This window comes from Lolium perenne, chromosome 6 (genome assembly GCF_019359855.2).
Source record: "Lolium perenne isolate Kyuss_39 chromosome 6, Kyuss_2.0, whole genome shotgun sequence".
NCBI classification, from domain to species: Eukaryota; Viridiplantae; Streptophyta; class Magnoliopsida; order Poales; family Poaceae; genus Lolium; species Lolium perenne.
The window spans coordinates 41683537-41700571 of NC_067249.2; the positions used below are offsets into that span (position 1 = coordinate 41683537).

Consider the following 17035-nt stretch of genomic DNA (forward strand, 5'->3'; position numbering starts at 1 on the left):
GCGTCTCGGAGTTGTTGGCAACATGTGCTTGTCGATCCTTCAGATCGGCGGCTTGGTCTTCTCGTCGATCTTCAGATCTGGCGAGATTAGTTTCTCGGCGTGTCGGCGGCGTTAAATGCGTTTTCTACGGCGGCGCCAGGGGCCGGGGCGAGATGGATGCTCTGGAGCGAGGATGTTGGCCCGGAGGTGGTGGGTCTATCGCATTTCCCCGACTTCATCGGTGGGATGCGGTGGATCTTGGTTCAAGGAAGCACGGGGACGTCCCCCGGTCAACGTGCCACAACGATATGTGCCTTGCTGCTCGCAGCGGGCCTGTTCATTGACTCACAAAGCCTCTTTGGCAATGGTGCTTATTTGGATCTGGCAATGGTGGAGGTTCGGCGTCTCTTCTAACGTATGTCTAGGCGGCGTTGGAGTTTGGCTACGTCATTGCTTCGCGAGTGTGAAACCCTAAGAATGATTATGTATTTTTTTTAGGGTTTTACTTGTAAAGTTTTCAGGACAACTGTTTTCTCCTGGTCTATCTTTCAGTTTCCACATTTGTGTGTTCATGTAACTTGATTTTCAATAATTGAAATATATGTGGTTGCTCTCGAAAAAAAAAATCGTTCGTGATCACATCACATCACGCGCACGCCACTGTCCCTGAATAAATAGCGCCCATACGAACACGAGCAGGCTCATCATTCTTTCCTTCCTTCCTTCCTTCCCCGGTTAATCCCACATCGCCCGCAAACACCCTCCCGTCTCTCCCGCACACAAATCCTCCTCCCATCGCCGCCGCCCAATTTCCGCGCGCTGCTCGCCGCCATGGGCTCGCTCCCGGTGCTCTCCTCCTCGCCGGAATGCGCACCCGATGCGCAGGTGCCCCACCGCGTGAAGGTGGCGGCGTCGGACCTGGCCCCGCTCTTCGACGCGCAGCGCCGCCACCTGGACCACTTCTTCGACCGCCTGGACCTCACGCAGGCGGCGGCGTTCGCGCAGGCGCTGCTCGACGCCCCGGGGGCCGTCTTCTTCACGGGGGTGGGCAAGTCGGGCATCGTGGCCCTCAAGCTCGCGCAGACGCTGGCCTCCCTCGGCTTCGCGCGCGCGGGGTTCCTGTCCCCGGTCGACGCGCTCCACGGCGACATCGGCTCCCTCTTCCCCGGGGACCTCCTCGTGCTGCTCTCCAAGTCCGGCGCCTCCGACGAGCTGCTCGCGCTCGCGCCCTGCGCGCGCGCCAAGGGCGCCCACCTCATCTCCCTCACCTCCGCGGCCTCCGGCGCCGACTGCCCGCTCGCCGCCGCCTGCGACCTCAACGTGCACCTCCCGCTCCAGGGGGAGGTCTGCCCCTTCGGCCTCGCGCCCGTCACCTCCACCGCCATACAGATGGTCTTCGGCGACACCGTCGTCGCCGCCATCATGGAGGCGCGACGCCTCACCAGGGACCAGTACGCGTCCAACCACCCCGCAGGAAAGATCGGCAAGACACTCATCTTCAAGGTATAGTATATACATTCCTTCACAAACAAGCTACTACCCTGCATTGCCAACACTAGCAAATTGGGAGTAATTCTATCTGAAAGTTCCCCTAATCTATGGGCAAACTGAACATGGGGATCCTCTTTTTTCGACAACACCGAACATGGGGATCAGATCTTACCATTACTAAATTTCACTTCACACAATTTCATGTCAGTGTCAGTGTGTCTTGTTATGATTACACATGAGTACAGGGCACATGCTCGTTATGATTTGGGAATTTGGTCACTATCCAACAAACATTTTTGTTTCTCTTTGTGGTTACCTCTGTCCCTTTCATGAGACCTCGTGGAATTAAACTATTCTGTCCGTTGTTGGTAGGTCATTTTCGCCTTATGTTCAGCCGACCGGGAAAAATACTTAGTGCTCATATTTCGCGCAATAATATAGTCTTGCTAAAAAATGACGAATATACTAGTACTATTATTCTTGTCATTTCTGTTAGTGTGGAAACACAATGTACCAATCAAATGTTGTTATGTCAACATATTTAGCTGATCAATCTTCATGTAATAAGTTGAAACTGTCACCGTTGTCTCCATTGAGTTTTACCAAAATAAAGTTTTTCGGGAAATCAAGCTACATGATTACACAAGTGAAAGACTCCACTTGTTCTATCATTAGAAGTTATACTCCCTCCGCCTCATGAAAGTTGCCTTGGATTTTTCTAAATTTGGATGTATCTACTCACTATTTAGTGTCTAGATACATCCAAAATTTGACAAATCTAAGAAAATTTTCATGAGACGGAGGGAGTACTATCCTTCAATTATCAAATCAATTGGTTCTTTCCTTGTACCTTTGGAATGTTCTCAGTAAACAGTGTAAAATCATAACTTAAAACACTACCTTGCAGGTTAAGGATGTCATGAAGAAACAAAATGAGCTTCCATTGTGCAAGGAGGGGGATATGATAATGGATCAACTTACTGAGCTCACTAGTAAAGGTTGTGGCTGCCTTCTTGTGGTTGATGATGAGTATCATTTGATTGGAACTTTCACTGATGGTGACCTCCGGCGTACACTCAAGGCAAGCGGGCCAGCTATTTTCAATCTCACAGTTGGGGAGATGTGCAACAGGTTTGTCGGTGCTCAGTCTTTGTGTTGTCTTAGGCCTGTAACTATAATTAATTTTTTTTGTAGAACCTTTTTTTTTGGAAAAGCTTTCTAGAATGATACTCTGGAAAATGGTTAACTGGACCATACCATCCATGGGTGCTTTGGTTTGAAAAAAGAGAACAACATCCATGGCTGGCAAAGGCACCTTTGAAAATAATATGAAGTAGCACACATGTTAAAAATAAAACCAGTCATGACAAGACAACTTTCTTTAATTCTTCAATACAGATAGTTTGTGATCCCAACACCCTCATATTTCCAACAAATTGATTCGAAATGTGCTTTAAGACAGCTTGCCTTAGATCTAGTGACCCTCAGAAGTTGTCGTATGCACTAGATCGGCAACACCATAATGTACCTCTTGTTAATTGCCATGTGGTGCTATACGATCTGGTGACAGAGTTCTGTCAGTCCTTGAACAGTTATGTTGTCGTAATAATGGAACACTGCTCCCATGAGGCAGTGTTGATATGTGTCGGTGACAACAGGAGTATGATAGTTGCATGTAGCCTGAGTTGAGATGTTTTCAGCTGTCACTGCCAAGGTAGTGATGCGCCTTGGAGAATCCAGGATTGCTCACATGCCCAACTGTCAGTGCTTGTTCGTGTACCTGGTGCAGTGAAGTTCAGTGAGTGCTGTTATGCAGATACCTTGAGATTTCTTCCAAAATCCGAAGTACAGAGAATATAAGTTCGAAGTTATTACAGATTTAGGCAAGAAATCATTGTGTTATCAAACTGGGTTCTGGCACCTTGCCTGCTTTTTCCTTCTGATTTCTTAGTTGAAATTACTGATTTCATTCAGTTTCTTGCAAGCCATCTTTATACTTGTGATTTCATCTGTGCTGTGTAGCCAGTTTTGATTATGATCTACAGCCGTCTCTGACACCCCTGCTTGATGTCCCAGGAATCCCAGGACAATAACTGCAGATGCAATGGCAGTTGAAGCCATGGAGAAGATGGAGTCACCCCCTTCACCCGTGCAGTTTTTGCCTGTCGTCGACCACAAAAACATCGTGTCTGGGATCATCACATTACATGGGTTGGTCTCTGCTGGATTATAAGCAAGCCTTCACATATCGGCTGCCCAGTTCTTTCTAATATGTTATGCCCTAGCTGGTTTTTTCTGATTCTTTACACCTGCTTGGTCATCTGAGAGATTACACTGGAGAAGTTCTCGTGACAACATTTCATCGCTGTAGAAGCATCTGTAGCCTGGACACTTGAGAGATTATGTGGAGACACCACCGGTGTCCCCAATTTGTAGTGTCAATAATATGTTTCATTCTCTTTGTTGTGCCAATGTGACGTGCTTGTGCGTCCATACAAGGATGTAATATGGTCAATATGTATCAAGCACTAGAGAATAATTCTGTTATTTTGCAAATAAACATTAGATCACGTATGCATCAGATTTGCACCGCAGTAGACAGCAAGCACAGGATACCACACTCAAATAATGGAGGGTAGAGGCATGCACTGAACAAACGTAAAGGTTTGATGGTGCTTGGTCCTAACTTCAGTCCCTTCAATACCATAAAATCCGATACAAACGTTACACTAAGTTGATCATGAAGGAAACACAAGTAAAGCATTCCATATTTCCGTACGATCTAGTGGCGACTTTGCAGTGGTGTTCGAAACCCTACGCCGATCTGGTGCTACGAGGAAGCTTCACCTGTCCCATTCGGAATCTGGGTTTGGGCGCTCCACCCTGGGCCTGCTAGCTGGAGCTGATGAGGGGCTTTGAGGGTGGCTCGTTAGGGCCTGATCCCAGCCCATGATGTGCGGCAATGCAAACTGCACAAATACATATACAAGTTGTCAAAACACAGTGCAAGTGAAGATCTAATCCTCTAAAAAAAATCAGCATGTATATTGTAGAGAAGCAATATGATTAAGAAACAAGTTGCTTGTGACTGGTTATTACTACTCTGTCGTCATTACAGTATGATATACTACTAGAAAAGTAAACCTACTTACAAAATAACAGGAATGAGCATCATGGGCCAATGACAAAGAACTTCGTGGAAGAGAATGAACCCATGCAGTATGACACAAACATGATGCTAAAAAATAGAATGCCCTTAGATAGAACTATAAAAGCTCAGCAACACCATATGATTCATAGTTACACATCAGAGGTATGTCGGTTATTAGGGCTAAATAATATGTCAGCGATTCAATCTATCACCAGGATTTAGATTAGTTGGACAAGATAACCTGACGGCGACTAAGACAGGATCGATAGATGAGAAATGGCAACATGGAAACTTACACTCAATGCTGTGCGCATAACTGCAAATTCAGCTTTTGTTATAGGGACTGACATGCGTTCATTTGTCTTCTGCCCATTGTTCATAACAGCTGAAAAGAAGAATCGTCATGCATCTCTTGAAAATAAGTCATTCAGGGACAACAGAAGGAAAGTATTAGCAGAATAACATGATATATAGAAACAATACGAACCAAAGAGAATATATTAATATAATATGTACAGTGTTGGATAAATATGGTAGATATGATGATAACTATAGAGCAGACATATTTCTCTTTTTCCAGCCAGGGATATTAAGAGATAAGACATAAATCTCTCACAAGCCAAATTAATGCAACAGGCTGTAACCATAGCATGCAGGCAATGCACCAGTATAAGTTTTCACAAGTTGACTAACTCCCAGGATTCATTGAGCATTATAGATATAGACTATGGCAGGCTGGTGGCAAAGCTTGAGCACTGTGTCATCTACAAATGTCAACTGGCCATAGGCAGGAAAGTTGACTAAACCAGGCTTCATTGAGCATTGTAAATTTTGGGCTATGGAAGACTGGCGCCTTGAGCACCATGTCATCTACAAATGTAAACTGGCCACTGGCAGGAACAAAGCTTTGATGTTGTGGAAGGCACACTGGCGCCTTTAAGAAAATACAACAGACGCATATAATGAAGATAACTATTTCATCACCACTCTGAAAATGCTAAGGCACTGGCCTGGCTAATTATGACCTTATGGCCAGTTGATAAAATGATTTTTCCTTCCAGAGCAATAATCCGCTAACAATGCTTGCTCGGTCCATGCAAGATAAAATTGGAGAGGGTCGGGATTTGAAACTAAAGATACATTTAGAACATAGAGAAGCAATACAGAAGTCACTTACATATGTTAAGGAAGTATCCATTGTCACTGCCAAGAGGAGTGATTGACAGCGTTTTTTTCACTTGGCCTTCATTACTAGTAAAACATTGTTGAGGTTAGAAGGTTAAATTTAAAAGCAGGAAGTATCTGCATGCAACTTTTTTGTTTGTTTGCATAGTAGTATTACAAACCTTGATTTCATGGAAGGATCATGGAAAAATTCACAAGATTCAGCAGGCCCAAGACTTATCAAGCTTCCGACTTCAGTAGGTGACAAAGCGAAGAGCTGTACAACAAATGTTCCAAATCAGTTAATCCCAATGCAGTACAGAGTATTAGACTATGTACTCCTATGTTGATGTAAATAACAAATGCACAAAAAGGAACTTAAAGAAAAAAAAAAGGCACCAGAAAATAAGATACATCTGGTCTTCACTGACAGCTATGAGCCTATTACCAACACTAGGAAAAAGGGAGTATAAATGACCTTTCAATGATAGAACTGAGAAGAGGACAAGCTCTCCTTCAATGTTGACTAGTTGAGTGTACATACCTACTTCATTATTCATGTCAACTGCACCTATTACTCACATCCTCTAATTGTAGCAAATATCGTGCAAATGTGCTTGCATGGGCTTATTAAAAATGCATGTTGTATACCATTTTAGTTGAATTGAGTTGCTATCCAGCATAAAAGTGCATGCTAGCAATGGCAATGGAACTATCTACTTTGGTTTTCATGAACAACATCACAGTATGAATTCAGTCTTGAGTCCATCACCAGAGTATGAGACCATTTGGGTATAACTAGGAATTAGCCTGTCTGTACCCAGTATTTATCACTAGGAAATACCAAATACACACCACTTACCTGCTTCTTTGCATAGTCATACTTCCTTTGTCCAACAGCCGGGAAAAAGGTCAACATTACTGACCCATTTCTGTTCACTCGAGATGCTCCAGACTGATAAAACGGAAATATTATATATAGTGCAAGTAAGGCATTGAGTGCTGTAAGCCTAGAAGTAGAACATAAAACAAAAAAGTAAACATACCTCAAGTTTGCTGAACACAGGAAGAATAGGGCTTATAGAAAGTGCAGCCTTTCCCTTGAACACGGTGTAGCTCGCAAACTTCCTGGCAGATGCATTCTCTGCAAATAAAGATATTGATGCAATTAGCGCTCAAAAACCATAGCAGGTTGAGTAAGAATAAGTGCGCAGAAGGCAGACTAACGCTTTACCATCATAATTTGCTGCTGAAGTCGAAAGAGCATGCTCAAAGGTCAAGGAACCACTCCAGAGAACCTCTTTCAGGTCAGAGACTCTCCTAAAAACAGAAAAGGAACTTACTATAAGCTCATCGTAAATGTTTTTTTTTTTTTTTTTTGAAGAACCATACTATAACAAAGGAATTTCTTAGGTTTCTAATTAAAAGGGGTAATTTTCCATTTGTTCAATTCTATACGACGGCCACACGTTTCAAGATTCATGATTTTAGACTAACAATTAGTCCACAAATAGGAAGGTTATGTGATTTGTATCTAGAAGGACTTTGTTTATGATCATTACGTTGTAAAAGAGACACATCGAACTTCACTTTTTGAGGCATGTACCAAGCCAAACTGCACTTGTACAAACCAATGTACTGAGTAATATTTAAGATGTGGTCATATAAGCTTGTAAACAAATACAAGAGGAATCAAGTGAACATGTCAAGCAGACTGAAAAGCTGAACAAGAAAACGGATTGGGTAATATTTAAGGTATGGTCCTCTATGTTCATACATAAATACAAGCGGAATCACAAAACATGTTAAGCAGAATGAAAAACTGAACAAGATTAAACTTGATCAGGTAACAGCACAATCCTAATTTCCAGCTGAACAAGATTAAATTTGATCAGATTAAACATGTTTCAAGTTTCAACTCTTATGTTCTTTTTCCAAGGTTGTGACAAGCGCATCAAGTTGAAACAATAAAGATCCTGGTAGATGGTAGCATTAGTGTGTTACTTTGACATAAATACAAGAGAGATCACAAAGCATGTGAAGTAGAACGAAAAGCTGAACCAAATAAAAATTGACCAGGCAACAAACATGTTGCTTGTTTCCAGCAGTAATTTTCTGATTCCAAGGGTATGCTAAGCAAGCATCGATTTCAGACCATAGTAAGATCCTGGCAGCATTAACTTTCACATTAAGAATGTACCATCTCAGATGATCATCTCTATTACATGAAGGACAAATGTATGTACTCCGAGCACCAATTAGCATCAGAAAAGTTCCCCAGCAAAGGAAAGGCACACGCTCGGACTGGAGCGCCTAATACTCTAATAGCACCAAAATCCACGCCTAGAAACAGCAAGGGCACATCCTGCATCGCTTATGCGCTATAAGGGGGTAAGAAACCAATCGGTAAACAACCAGCGCTCTGAACATCCGCCAACGCTTAAACCCTAGAAAAAAACCCCAGTTACCTTCACGGCGTGTGAAAAATAAAATCCCATATCGGTTCGCGCTTACTGGCTAGGGGATTCAGCACACAGATAAACACGCGCGCACGGACTCCATCAACGGGCCGATTCGCATCAGGAATTCAGGATACACGAGTGGTGCGGCGGCGGCGGCGGCGGCTAGGGTCTCCCATCTGGTGCGCGAGGCGGCGATGGGGAGGGGGATAGGGTTTGGCGGCTGCTGACCTGGAGGTGGAGGGGAGGAAGCGGGAGAGGCGGAGCATTGTTGCCGGTCGTCCGTCGTTGGTCGCGCCGGAGTCGCCGGTGGAATGGAGTGTGGGGGACAGGCAAAGCAGGCGCCGTTCGTCTCGGGAGGAGCCGACGGCGTTTATAGGACCAGAAATGGGCTGTGGCCTGTGGCCCAGCCCAATACCTAGAACCCACGACATTTTTCTTTTTAACGCTGATTTTATTTTTGGACCATTTTTCAAGAGTGATTAAGGTCTCTTCTTGATAATTTTACATTATTATTTATTTTAGGGTAAAATTGTGGTGACCCGGCATACCACTGCATGGTGTAGTATGCAAGTCTGATATAACACCAATGAAACACAGTTCCACGGGTATTATATCGCTCAGAGTGGTACAACAGAAACATATGCGGGTCCAAGGCATGTCTATAGAATTACAACATCGACTCTTTACAAAAGATCCACACAGCCTCCTACTTTACAATGAGGTAAAACTGCAAATAAACTACAGAAGAACGACTCGTGATCTAAGCCTATCACGAACTCTATTTGTAGAGTATTTCACTAACTACAGAGGCTAAGAATAGACTCTAGCTAAATAGGAGCTAGGTTTAGGAAGCTAGTTCCCTTCTATGGCTAAACTAGGTTTTCTTCTTGTTGGATGTGGTATTTGATTCCTCTGACAGGTTCCTGTATCTTGAAGTAGTTGTTGACTCCTCGTTCTTCGAGTTGCACTATGGATCCTCCTTCGATGCCTCCATATCTAAGCAGGGGATTTAAGAGTGGGATGAGTACGAGCGTACTCAACAAGTTCATTATAGGAAAGAGGTGTTTAATGCACTAGCTACAGCATTAGACCAGAAAGTCTAATACCAATGCAAGTTTTCATAACCATTTCTTCAAAAGGTTGCTTTTATTCAGAAGAACTATGTCCGTCAGCCTTCACCGGTTTACTAGAACTTCATGGAGCTCCTTTCCGGCAGCGTTCGCAGTTCCATATCCCGGAACAGGGAGTGACAGGTCACGGTTCATTACACTCTGCAGAGGTGTGTTGCTTTACCCATAAGAGATCTTAACCTTGGTGCCAACCAAGTCTAGTTCTCGTCCACACTTCCTTTGGTGTGAGGCCCGGTATAAGGTCTAGCCAATCATGTTCCTCCGCTACCTCGAACACCCACCCTTTGTTGCATGCGCCGACCCTGGGTCCACGTCGGTCCCATTATTCCTGTAGATTTCAAGGTGGACCCCGACCACGACAACAGTGCTGGGCTCTACCATACACTCCTACGCCGGTGGCTGCAACCCATCATAGACCGCAATACCGTGGGGACTTAAGGCTTCCCCAGCCTACCGCTTGTTCTTCGAACGACAAGTGTCTACGGACTGTGCCGTGGGGACTTAAGGCTTCCCCAGCCTACCGCTTGCCGCTGACAGATACAAGTGTCTACGGTAAAGCGCATCCATTGATGAACGAGAGGTGGAAACACTTTTGACTACTCCGTCCCGCTCCGGATCTTATGGTTAACACGGGTATTACGGCACAAGAATCACTGGCGACATTTGTTGTTTAATCCTAGATGGATATAAACCCGTGCAATGGAACCTCCACCATATCAACACAATCCATGGTTCCATTGCCCACCACATAGTCATATTCATAGTTATGAAAGTAGTGGTTTTGATTTTTGTGCAATAGTGATAACCATAATACTTTGCAAGTAATTTGATAAAAATACTCAAATGACATGAGCAAGTGATGAACTTGCCTTTCTTGACTGCAAGATTATGCAGGCAAGGTCTTCGTTACGCAATAACTCCAAATTCTGAAATAGCATCATCGTCTGGTAAGGACGATGTTTAAAAGATTGGCCAGGATGCAATAATGCATAAGTATGAGATGCAATCGCTCTAAGCGTGACCTAACCCCGATGATTTAGGATCAGTGAGTTGTAATGATTGGTTCAGGGTGTGTTGCACTTTTAGAATGATTCACAAACAAGGTTCTTATTAAGAATTGGTTGCTTGTTATCATAAGCAGGTGCTGTAATAAATCATAATAACAACAATAATAGCACACAACAATAAGGTTTGGTGTAATCCTAACAGGTACTGAATAGTGGTTAGTTTTAGTACTATATGTCATGGTTAATGATTGATTATTATATACTTCAAAAGAATAACTTTTGAAGATCATGTTCTTTAACAAAGAACAAGTATAGTAATCAGGGTTATGGGGCCTTATGGTTTACTATGGTTCTAATTGGTTTCTGGAGTAGGTAGTAGATGGATCACAACCTAGTTGGATTAATCAACACTTAGGGCTTGTAGGGTTGAGTTAAGCCTGGCATTCTAAGCAATTATTCATACAAGGTTGCTATCAAGACTGGTTCATCTTGTTGGTGATAGCTAGCTAGGGTTTATAGGTCCTTATAAGCAGGGTTGATGATGATTCTGTATTTTCTTCAAAAGAATAACTTTTGAAGAACATACTTCTTAAATAATAAGAAGTATATCAATTAGGTTGAGGTTGTTTGGGTTTGCTATTTAATTCCCTAAGTAAAGAATGGTTGGTTCCTAAATAGGATGTTTGATAATTATCTAACACTAGTAGAGTTTAGTGGAATATGGTTAGGTAATGCTCAAGATTTGGTATAGTTGCTCCTGAGGTTCATCACATTAGTGTGATGCTAAGCATGGATGGTTAAGGATGATTGTTTTGGTAATAGGATCTAGGGTTTACACTTGGTTAACCCTACTTGATCCTCTTGGTTTAAGTGTATGCATAAATGGAATACTACATGGCTAGTGATAGGGTTCTACATTTTATGTGGACATAGGTATGTATTTAGTTGCTACTATGGAGCTATGAATGAAAAGAAGATACCATGATCACATGCTCTAACCTAGAGTTTAGGTTAGAAGTAATTTAGGTTTCATATTGATTATTGGAGCTAGGGTTTGGTGCATAATTGAATTAGGGTTTTAGAGTTTCCCATGAAATGATAGGATTATAATATCATTCAAAATGGAATTAGGGTTTTCTAATTACCATATAGGTCTATGATTAATAACTTCAATTTAAAGTTGAAGTTATTAATAATTTTGAAATAAAAATAATATTGAATTTGGCATTTTATTATTTTTAAATAATTAATAATCAAGATAATTATTAATCAGGATTTAATTCCTATTAATAAAGATTTAATAAATTCCAAATAAAGAAAATTAGTTTTATTGTTTTCTATATTTATTTCACTGGTTTTTATTTATTTTATACCTTTTTCCTAATTATTGAATTTTAATTGAATTTAGAATTAAAATTAAAGGCTTAAATAGCAAGTATTAAATAATTGAATTTTTATTAAAAATAAAAATTTCATTTTATATTTTTATTGGATAGAGTTTACTTTTATAAGAATTTTGATATCTTATATTTATTTTTCTGAGTTTTTATGAATTTTCTAAGCATTTGCAAAGTTTCAGCAATTTTCTGTATTTAGAATTAAATGAAAACACGATTTCTACCGTGGCCTACCCTAGCTACTGCCACTGACTGGTGGGGTCATGTCCACCTCAGCTGCCACATAGGCGAAGACTAGTCAAATTGACTCCAGAGTTGACTAGCCACGTCACCTCGCCGGAGAGAGCTCCGGCGATCGACGGCGACGCCGATACTGAGCTCCAGAGGTGGTGAAAATGATCTCGTTCGAACCGGTACTCGATGCGGAGTCTTATGGTACCATCGCCACCAACTAGAAGTCACCGGAGTAGCTCCGGCGAGCTCTACTGCGGCGGTGCGATTCCGGCGATCTCGGAGAACATGCTACGGTGGACCAAATCATGCAAATAAATAGTCCAAAGATGCGCAATCATACCCTGGTGGCGTTGGTGTGGTCGATGGCGCCATTCGTGGACGGAAACGAGCTCAACCTCACCGATACCGGCGATGAGCTACGGAAGGAAATCACCAAATTCGCCCGTCTCGGGCCATCACTGGAAGCTATCTTCCTCCCAGAGGGAATAGAAGATGGGGCGCAGCTCCAGGACCTCACCGCTGGGCTTGAGACGGCCCCAATCGGCGGCGAGCCGAGATGGCCGGAGAGCTAGGGTTTCGGGATGGGGAGGAACTGGGGCAAAACGAATGAAAATGGAGAGCTCCCGCGCTACTTATACGTCTCCAGGCATGTGCTGGCGGTCAACAACGTCGGCGGCGACGCGGGACGTGGCCCTGGTGGCTCGGTGGCGAGCTCCTGTGCTCCCAGCGAAGGGAACGAAGACGACGACGTCTCCTTCGTTCTTATCCGAGGCGAATGGGTATTGGGCTGATTTGGGCTGTGCTTCAGGCTGGGCCTTGGGCTGCTCCTGGGCTGCCACGGCCAGGCTGCTGCTGGCTTCTCTGCAGGCTGCTGCTGGGCTGCGAGCCAGGTAAGGTCCAGGTGAGTTTTTCTTTTCTTTTCCTTTTCCTGTTTTTATTTTTCCTGTTTTATATTTTCTATTTGAATTCATATTTGAATTAAATTTCTATTTGCAGGTATTTGTAATTATATTAATTCAATCAGGATATAGTATACTGACTAAAGTACCAGTATTCTATTTGGACAAATATTTTATTTTGAGGATATTGCATACTTTTGGGCTTATTCAGAATATCAATTAAGCATGAATATAGGTGTTCTTTAAGTTCCTTTTTCATTTGGAATGCAACTCCCTTTTTACTGGTTATGGTTGATAATTCCCACTTCAATTAATTTTAGAGGTTATCCCAGTATTTGAGGTTATAAAAGTAGAGGAAACAGATGTGTGCATTGCATTCATGCATAGAAAATCCGGTGAATTTTCGCGCTTTTGCTTAAACCCATCAAAGCGATCGAGGTTTCTCTTACGTCGATGGAATTGAATTAGCACATCGATGTGAGTGCAATAAATTTCGACATGACCTTTGTTAAATTCTTTTGGTTGCGGGAGAAATAATTTGAATTCAATTCAACACATGAACTCAAATAATAATTTGAATTGGAATTTGAATTCTAAACATTATACAAAATACAAAGTAAAATCAAATAGGAATGAGAATCAAATATTATAAATAATAATTCACATAAGCATATATTACAACATTTATGAAAATTTAAACAAGTATATCAATACAATAAGTAAGGGCAAACACATTTTGATAATTCATAACAAATAAACAATTTAAAACTTATTACAATTCAATTATTTACAAGATACAAAAGAAAAAGAAGAGTACAAAGAAATAACAAGAAAACCTAAACTATTCCACATCTTCATATTCTTGTGTACCTGCAAAACCAATAACAAAGACAAAAGGAATTGTTTGTGTTAATGTTAAAATATTTGCCTCACTTTTGGTGAGGCAATGTTAATATTGGAAACTAGCTAAATGGAAATTAGGAACTTGTCCTAACCCCCAAATGGTGATTAGAGGGAGTAAAACAGAATTTGGCATCAACGAGGCATTATCATAGAAAACCAGTGATCAAGAATGCAACCAGGAACACAAGGCATCATTAGATGATCCATCTCGAGGACAAGGCAACACATGATGCTCCACTAAATATAGACAAATATATTTTCCCTCTAATCTAGCTAGAATCTGTGAGGCACCACAAAATTGTTTTAATGAATCATTACTGACATGGAAAAGTCAGTATGATCCTAAGCCACTAGTTAATAATTACATGTATATAAGCAGGACTGAATTTAAATGCACACTTAGTTAAGCAAAATGACCATTAAATAAAGCCATATAGAAACAGCAGCCAACAGAAGTATTTTCACTTAATAGTACCAAAGATAGACAGAATAGGATAAGTACAAGGTTGAGCAATGGCTTGCACATGAGGCAAGGAAAGTCAAGTTGGCAACGTGCACATGGAGGGGAAGCAGCCTACCTAGCAGCTCACACACACATGCAATCTCTGTGTTGTCATCACCACGATGAGTTAGCCCAAAGACTATAAAAGCAAGGGCATCGCAGCCAGCCAAACCATTTGGCTCAGGTTTCACCAAAGTAGAATAACAGCCATCTAATAGCTAGTTGCAAGATCGACCAGACATGATACATCTCTCCATTAGCACAACATCAAGAATTAGTTCAGCAGCCATATATCAGTAGCTAGATCAATATGAAGCAGATCAAGAAGCTAGGAGGAGCAGGCATGTCACCAGAAGCAAAGTATCACAGAAGCTAGAAGAATCCACCAGATATCAAGCTAGGGAGCAACAGGTAGAAATCAACCAGTAGCTTAACTAGATCATAGTTTATGTATCTCTAGATTGCATACACATATGTGGGAAAACAAATGGAATAAAAAAGTCATTCCATCTAACAACCCTTCAACTAGGTTTTCACCTAGGAGGATAGAAAGATGGATTTCTCTCGATGTGCATAGGATGCTATGCAAGAATCATCACAGAGAATTAAATCACATATTTTAGCATCTGTTCTTATCACAAGTTTGGGCCTCAGCCTTTGCATCATTGGCAGGGCTACAAGATCAAGCACAAGCATCTGTTCCTATTAACCAGCAGTGCATCAATCATTGCATCACTGGCAAGACCAAGGAAGCAAGCTAGATCTGTTCTTATCAGTTTAATCAATCCAAAAATATAAAGATATAGCAACCAGTAACATCAACTTGTCTCTGGAATAATTCCTGGAGATCAATGGATCATATATATAGTACATCCCTTCACCGAAATCCACTAGCTGTAGAAGTATACTTAGGGTCCAGGAAATCACTCCTAGGCCAACTAAGTAGAACCGAGAAAGCAAGCAAAGCCACAAGCTAACCATCATATAAAGTATACATTTATAAGCCTCATATATGGCCAGAGTGAATTCTATATACACCACCAAGACAAGCTTGTCCAGGATCATATATATACACATGATCTAGGTATGAGTAACAACATCCTGGAATTAAAAGCACAAGTAAATGGGGGCACCAAATCACTATAAGCATGCTTCTAAGCTCATAGTCAAACCACCAAACAAAGCATCAAGTAAATAGTGCATGTTGTAGAGTATATTCAGTTTCATCAGTAAAATAAATACAACCAGCCACACATGCCTGGATGATTAATCATCCAAATAGAGGCATAACATTAAACCACCTCAACTGAATTTAACATTCAGTTTTGACAAGAAGAGTAAAATAGCGAAGCCACCAGAAAGCTAGCCACAATATTTAGCTCCACTATAACACTTTTGGGGCACATATTCACCAAGCAGGATAGTGTAGCATATGGCCATAGGCAGAGAAGTGGAGAAGTTAGCTCACCATGATGTAGAGGTGCAGACGAGATCGACGCCGGGGTTGCGTCCGCGGCACCATCCAGCCGAGGTTGCGCCTACGGCACCATCCTGCCGGCGTCGAGGACGAAGTAGCCACCACACCACCAGTTCACCGTCAACACAGCCGCACAGGCAGCAGCAACACCACCACGAGCACCCCACCCCCAACAGCACACCACCAGGACACCACCACTTGAGGAATCAGAGCAGCCGGGCATGGCAGAGCCGAGCTGGGGCTCGGGGCGCTCAAAGAAGAGGTCCAGTTCGCCAAGGAGAGATAGCCGGAGGAGCGGGAACGCGAGCACCGTGTCGGCGACCTAGCCGGAGCAAGCTAGGGTTAGCCACAGGGCTGTGTATGAGCGCAGGTCGGCGTCGTGGCGGCAGCTTCAAGGAGAGGCCAATGGCGGAGCCACACCGACACACGACGGTACCGCCGAGGCCGGCGGCGGCCAAAACCATCAACGCCGAGCTAGGGTTCCCTGGTTGGGCGCGGGTGATTAAGACCGCGTGGATCAAATCGACCGGGAGGAGGCGGTAGAGAGCAGCGAGACGGAGCTGGGCCGGCGTGCGGCGGCGACGGACTTGGTCGGCGGCGGCCGGAAAGGCAGGTGGCGGCGGCAGCATCACGGAGGCGTGCTGGGTGTCGCGTGCGTACGAAGAAGTGGGGACGATAGGAGAGTGTGCGTGACGGCGTGAGGGCAAGGTCCTGTGCGTGAATGCACTTGACTGGGTCCGATCCATTCAGCCCAAGAAATATACGTATATGCTATGGCTCAAAAAGCTCCAATCCTAGTAACTAATTCGTTAGAACTACGTATGGCCCTAGCAAAGTTAATCAAATTAGAATATGCAGCATACCTATTTTAGTGTAATCTAGTATCATTCATTGATTACAATTTAAAAACTGTAATTTTTCTCTACACAAATGCCAAATTCATGAACTAATTTATAACCACTTAAAATATGGCTTAAACCCTAGAAAAATATTAAAAGAGATTAATAGTGTTTCTCTTCAAGTAAATTTAAGTATTAATAAGGTAAATTCCAAACTCAATAGTAACTTAAACTTAAGATTTATTTATTAACTTCAATTTGCTCATCAATTTATTTAATGACAAATAGGAAATCCTAATTCAATAATTCCAAATGCAACCCTAATTCTATTAGGAATAAAACCCCAACTCCATCATTTTATGTGAAACTCTAAAACCCTAGGAATTGTGAAATGTGATCA

At 42.5% G+C, this 17035-nt stretch overlaps 2 protein-coding genes and 1 long non-coding RNA gene across 3 annotated transcripts; 1 reads left to right on the top strand and 2 right to left on the bottom strand.

The window, feature by feature from the left end:
* The first annotated feature begins 678 nt into the window (after positions 1-678).
* LOC127308259 (probable arabinose 5-phosphate isomerase) lies at positions 679-4044 on the top strand. The gene is made up of 3 exons (XM_051339041.2): positions 679-1482; positions 2378-2601; positions 3547-4044. Exons 1-3 carry the CDS (start codon positions 811-813, stop codon positions 3701-3703), a joined length of 1053 nt encoding a protein of 350 aa, XP_051195001.1. The 5' UTR covers positions 679-810; the 3' UTR covers positions 3704-4044.
* A 75-nt stretch (positions 4045-4119) lies between these two features.
* LOC127308260 (single-stranded DNA-binding protein WHY2, mitochondrial) lies at positions 4120-8625 on the bottom strand. Its single transcript, XM_051339042.2, has 8 exons — positions 8476-8625; positions 7020-7105; positions 6832-6929; positions 6648-6740; positions 5968-6062; positions 5799-5872; positions 4918-5006; positions 4120-4439 (listed from the first exon to the last, which is right to left on the bottom strand). The coding sequence occupies exons 1-8, from the start codon at positions 8511-8513 to the stop codon at positions 4314-4316; spliced, it is 699 nt and encodes a 232-aa protein (XP_051195002.1). The 5' UTR covers positions 8514-8625; the 3' UTR covers positions 4120-4313.
* Positions 8626-13634: 5009 nt separating this feature from the next.
* Positions 13635-16180, bottom strand: LOC127308258 (uncharacterized). The gene is made up of 2 exons (XR_007856376.2): positions 15788-16180; positions 13635-13784 (listed from the first exon to the last, which is right to left on the bottom strand). It is a non-coding gene; the product is annotated as an uncharacterized lncRNA (long non-coding RNA).
* Between the last annotated feature and the right edge of the window lie 855 nt (positions 16181-17035).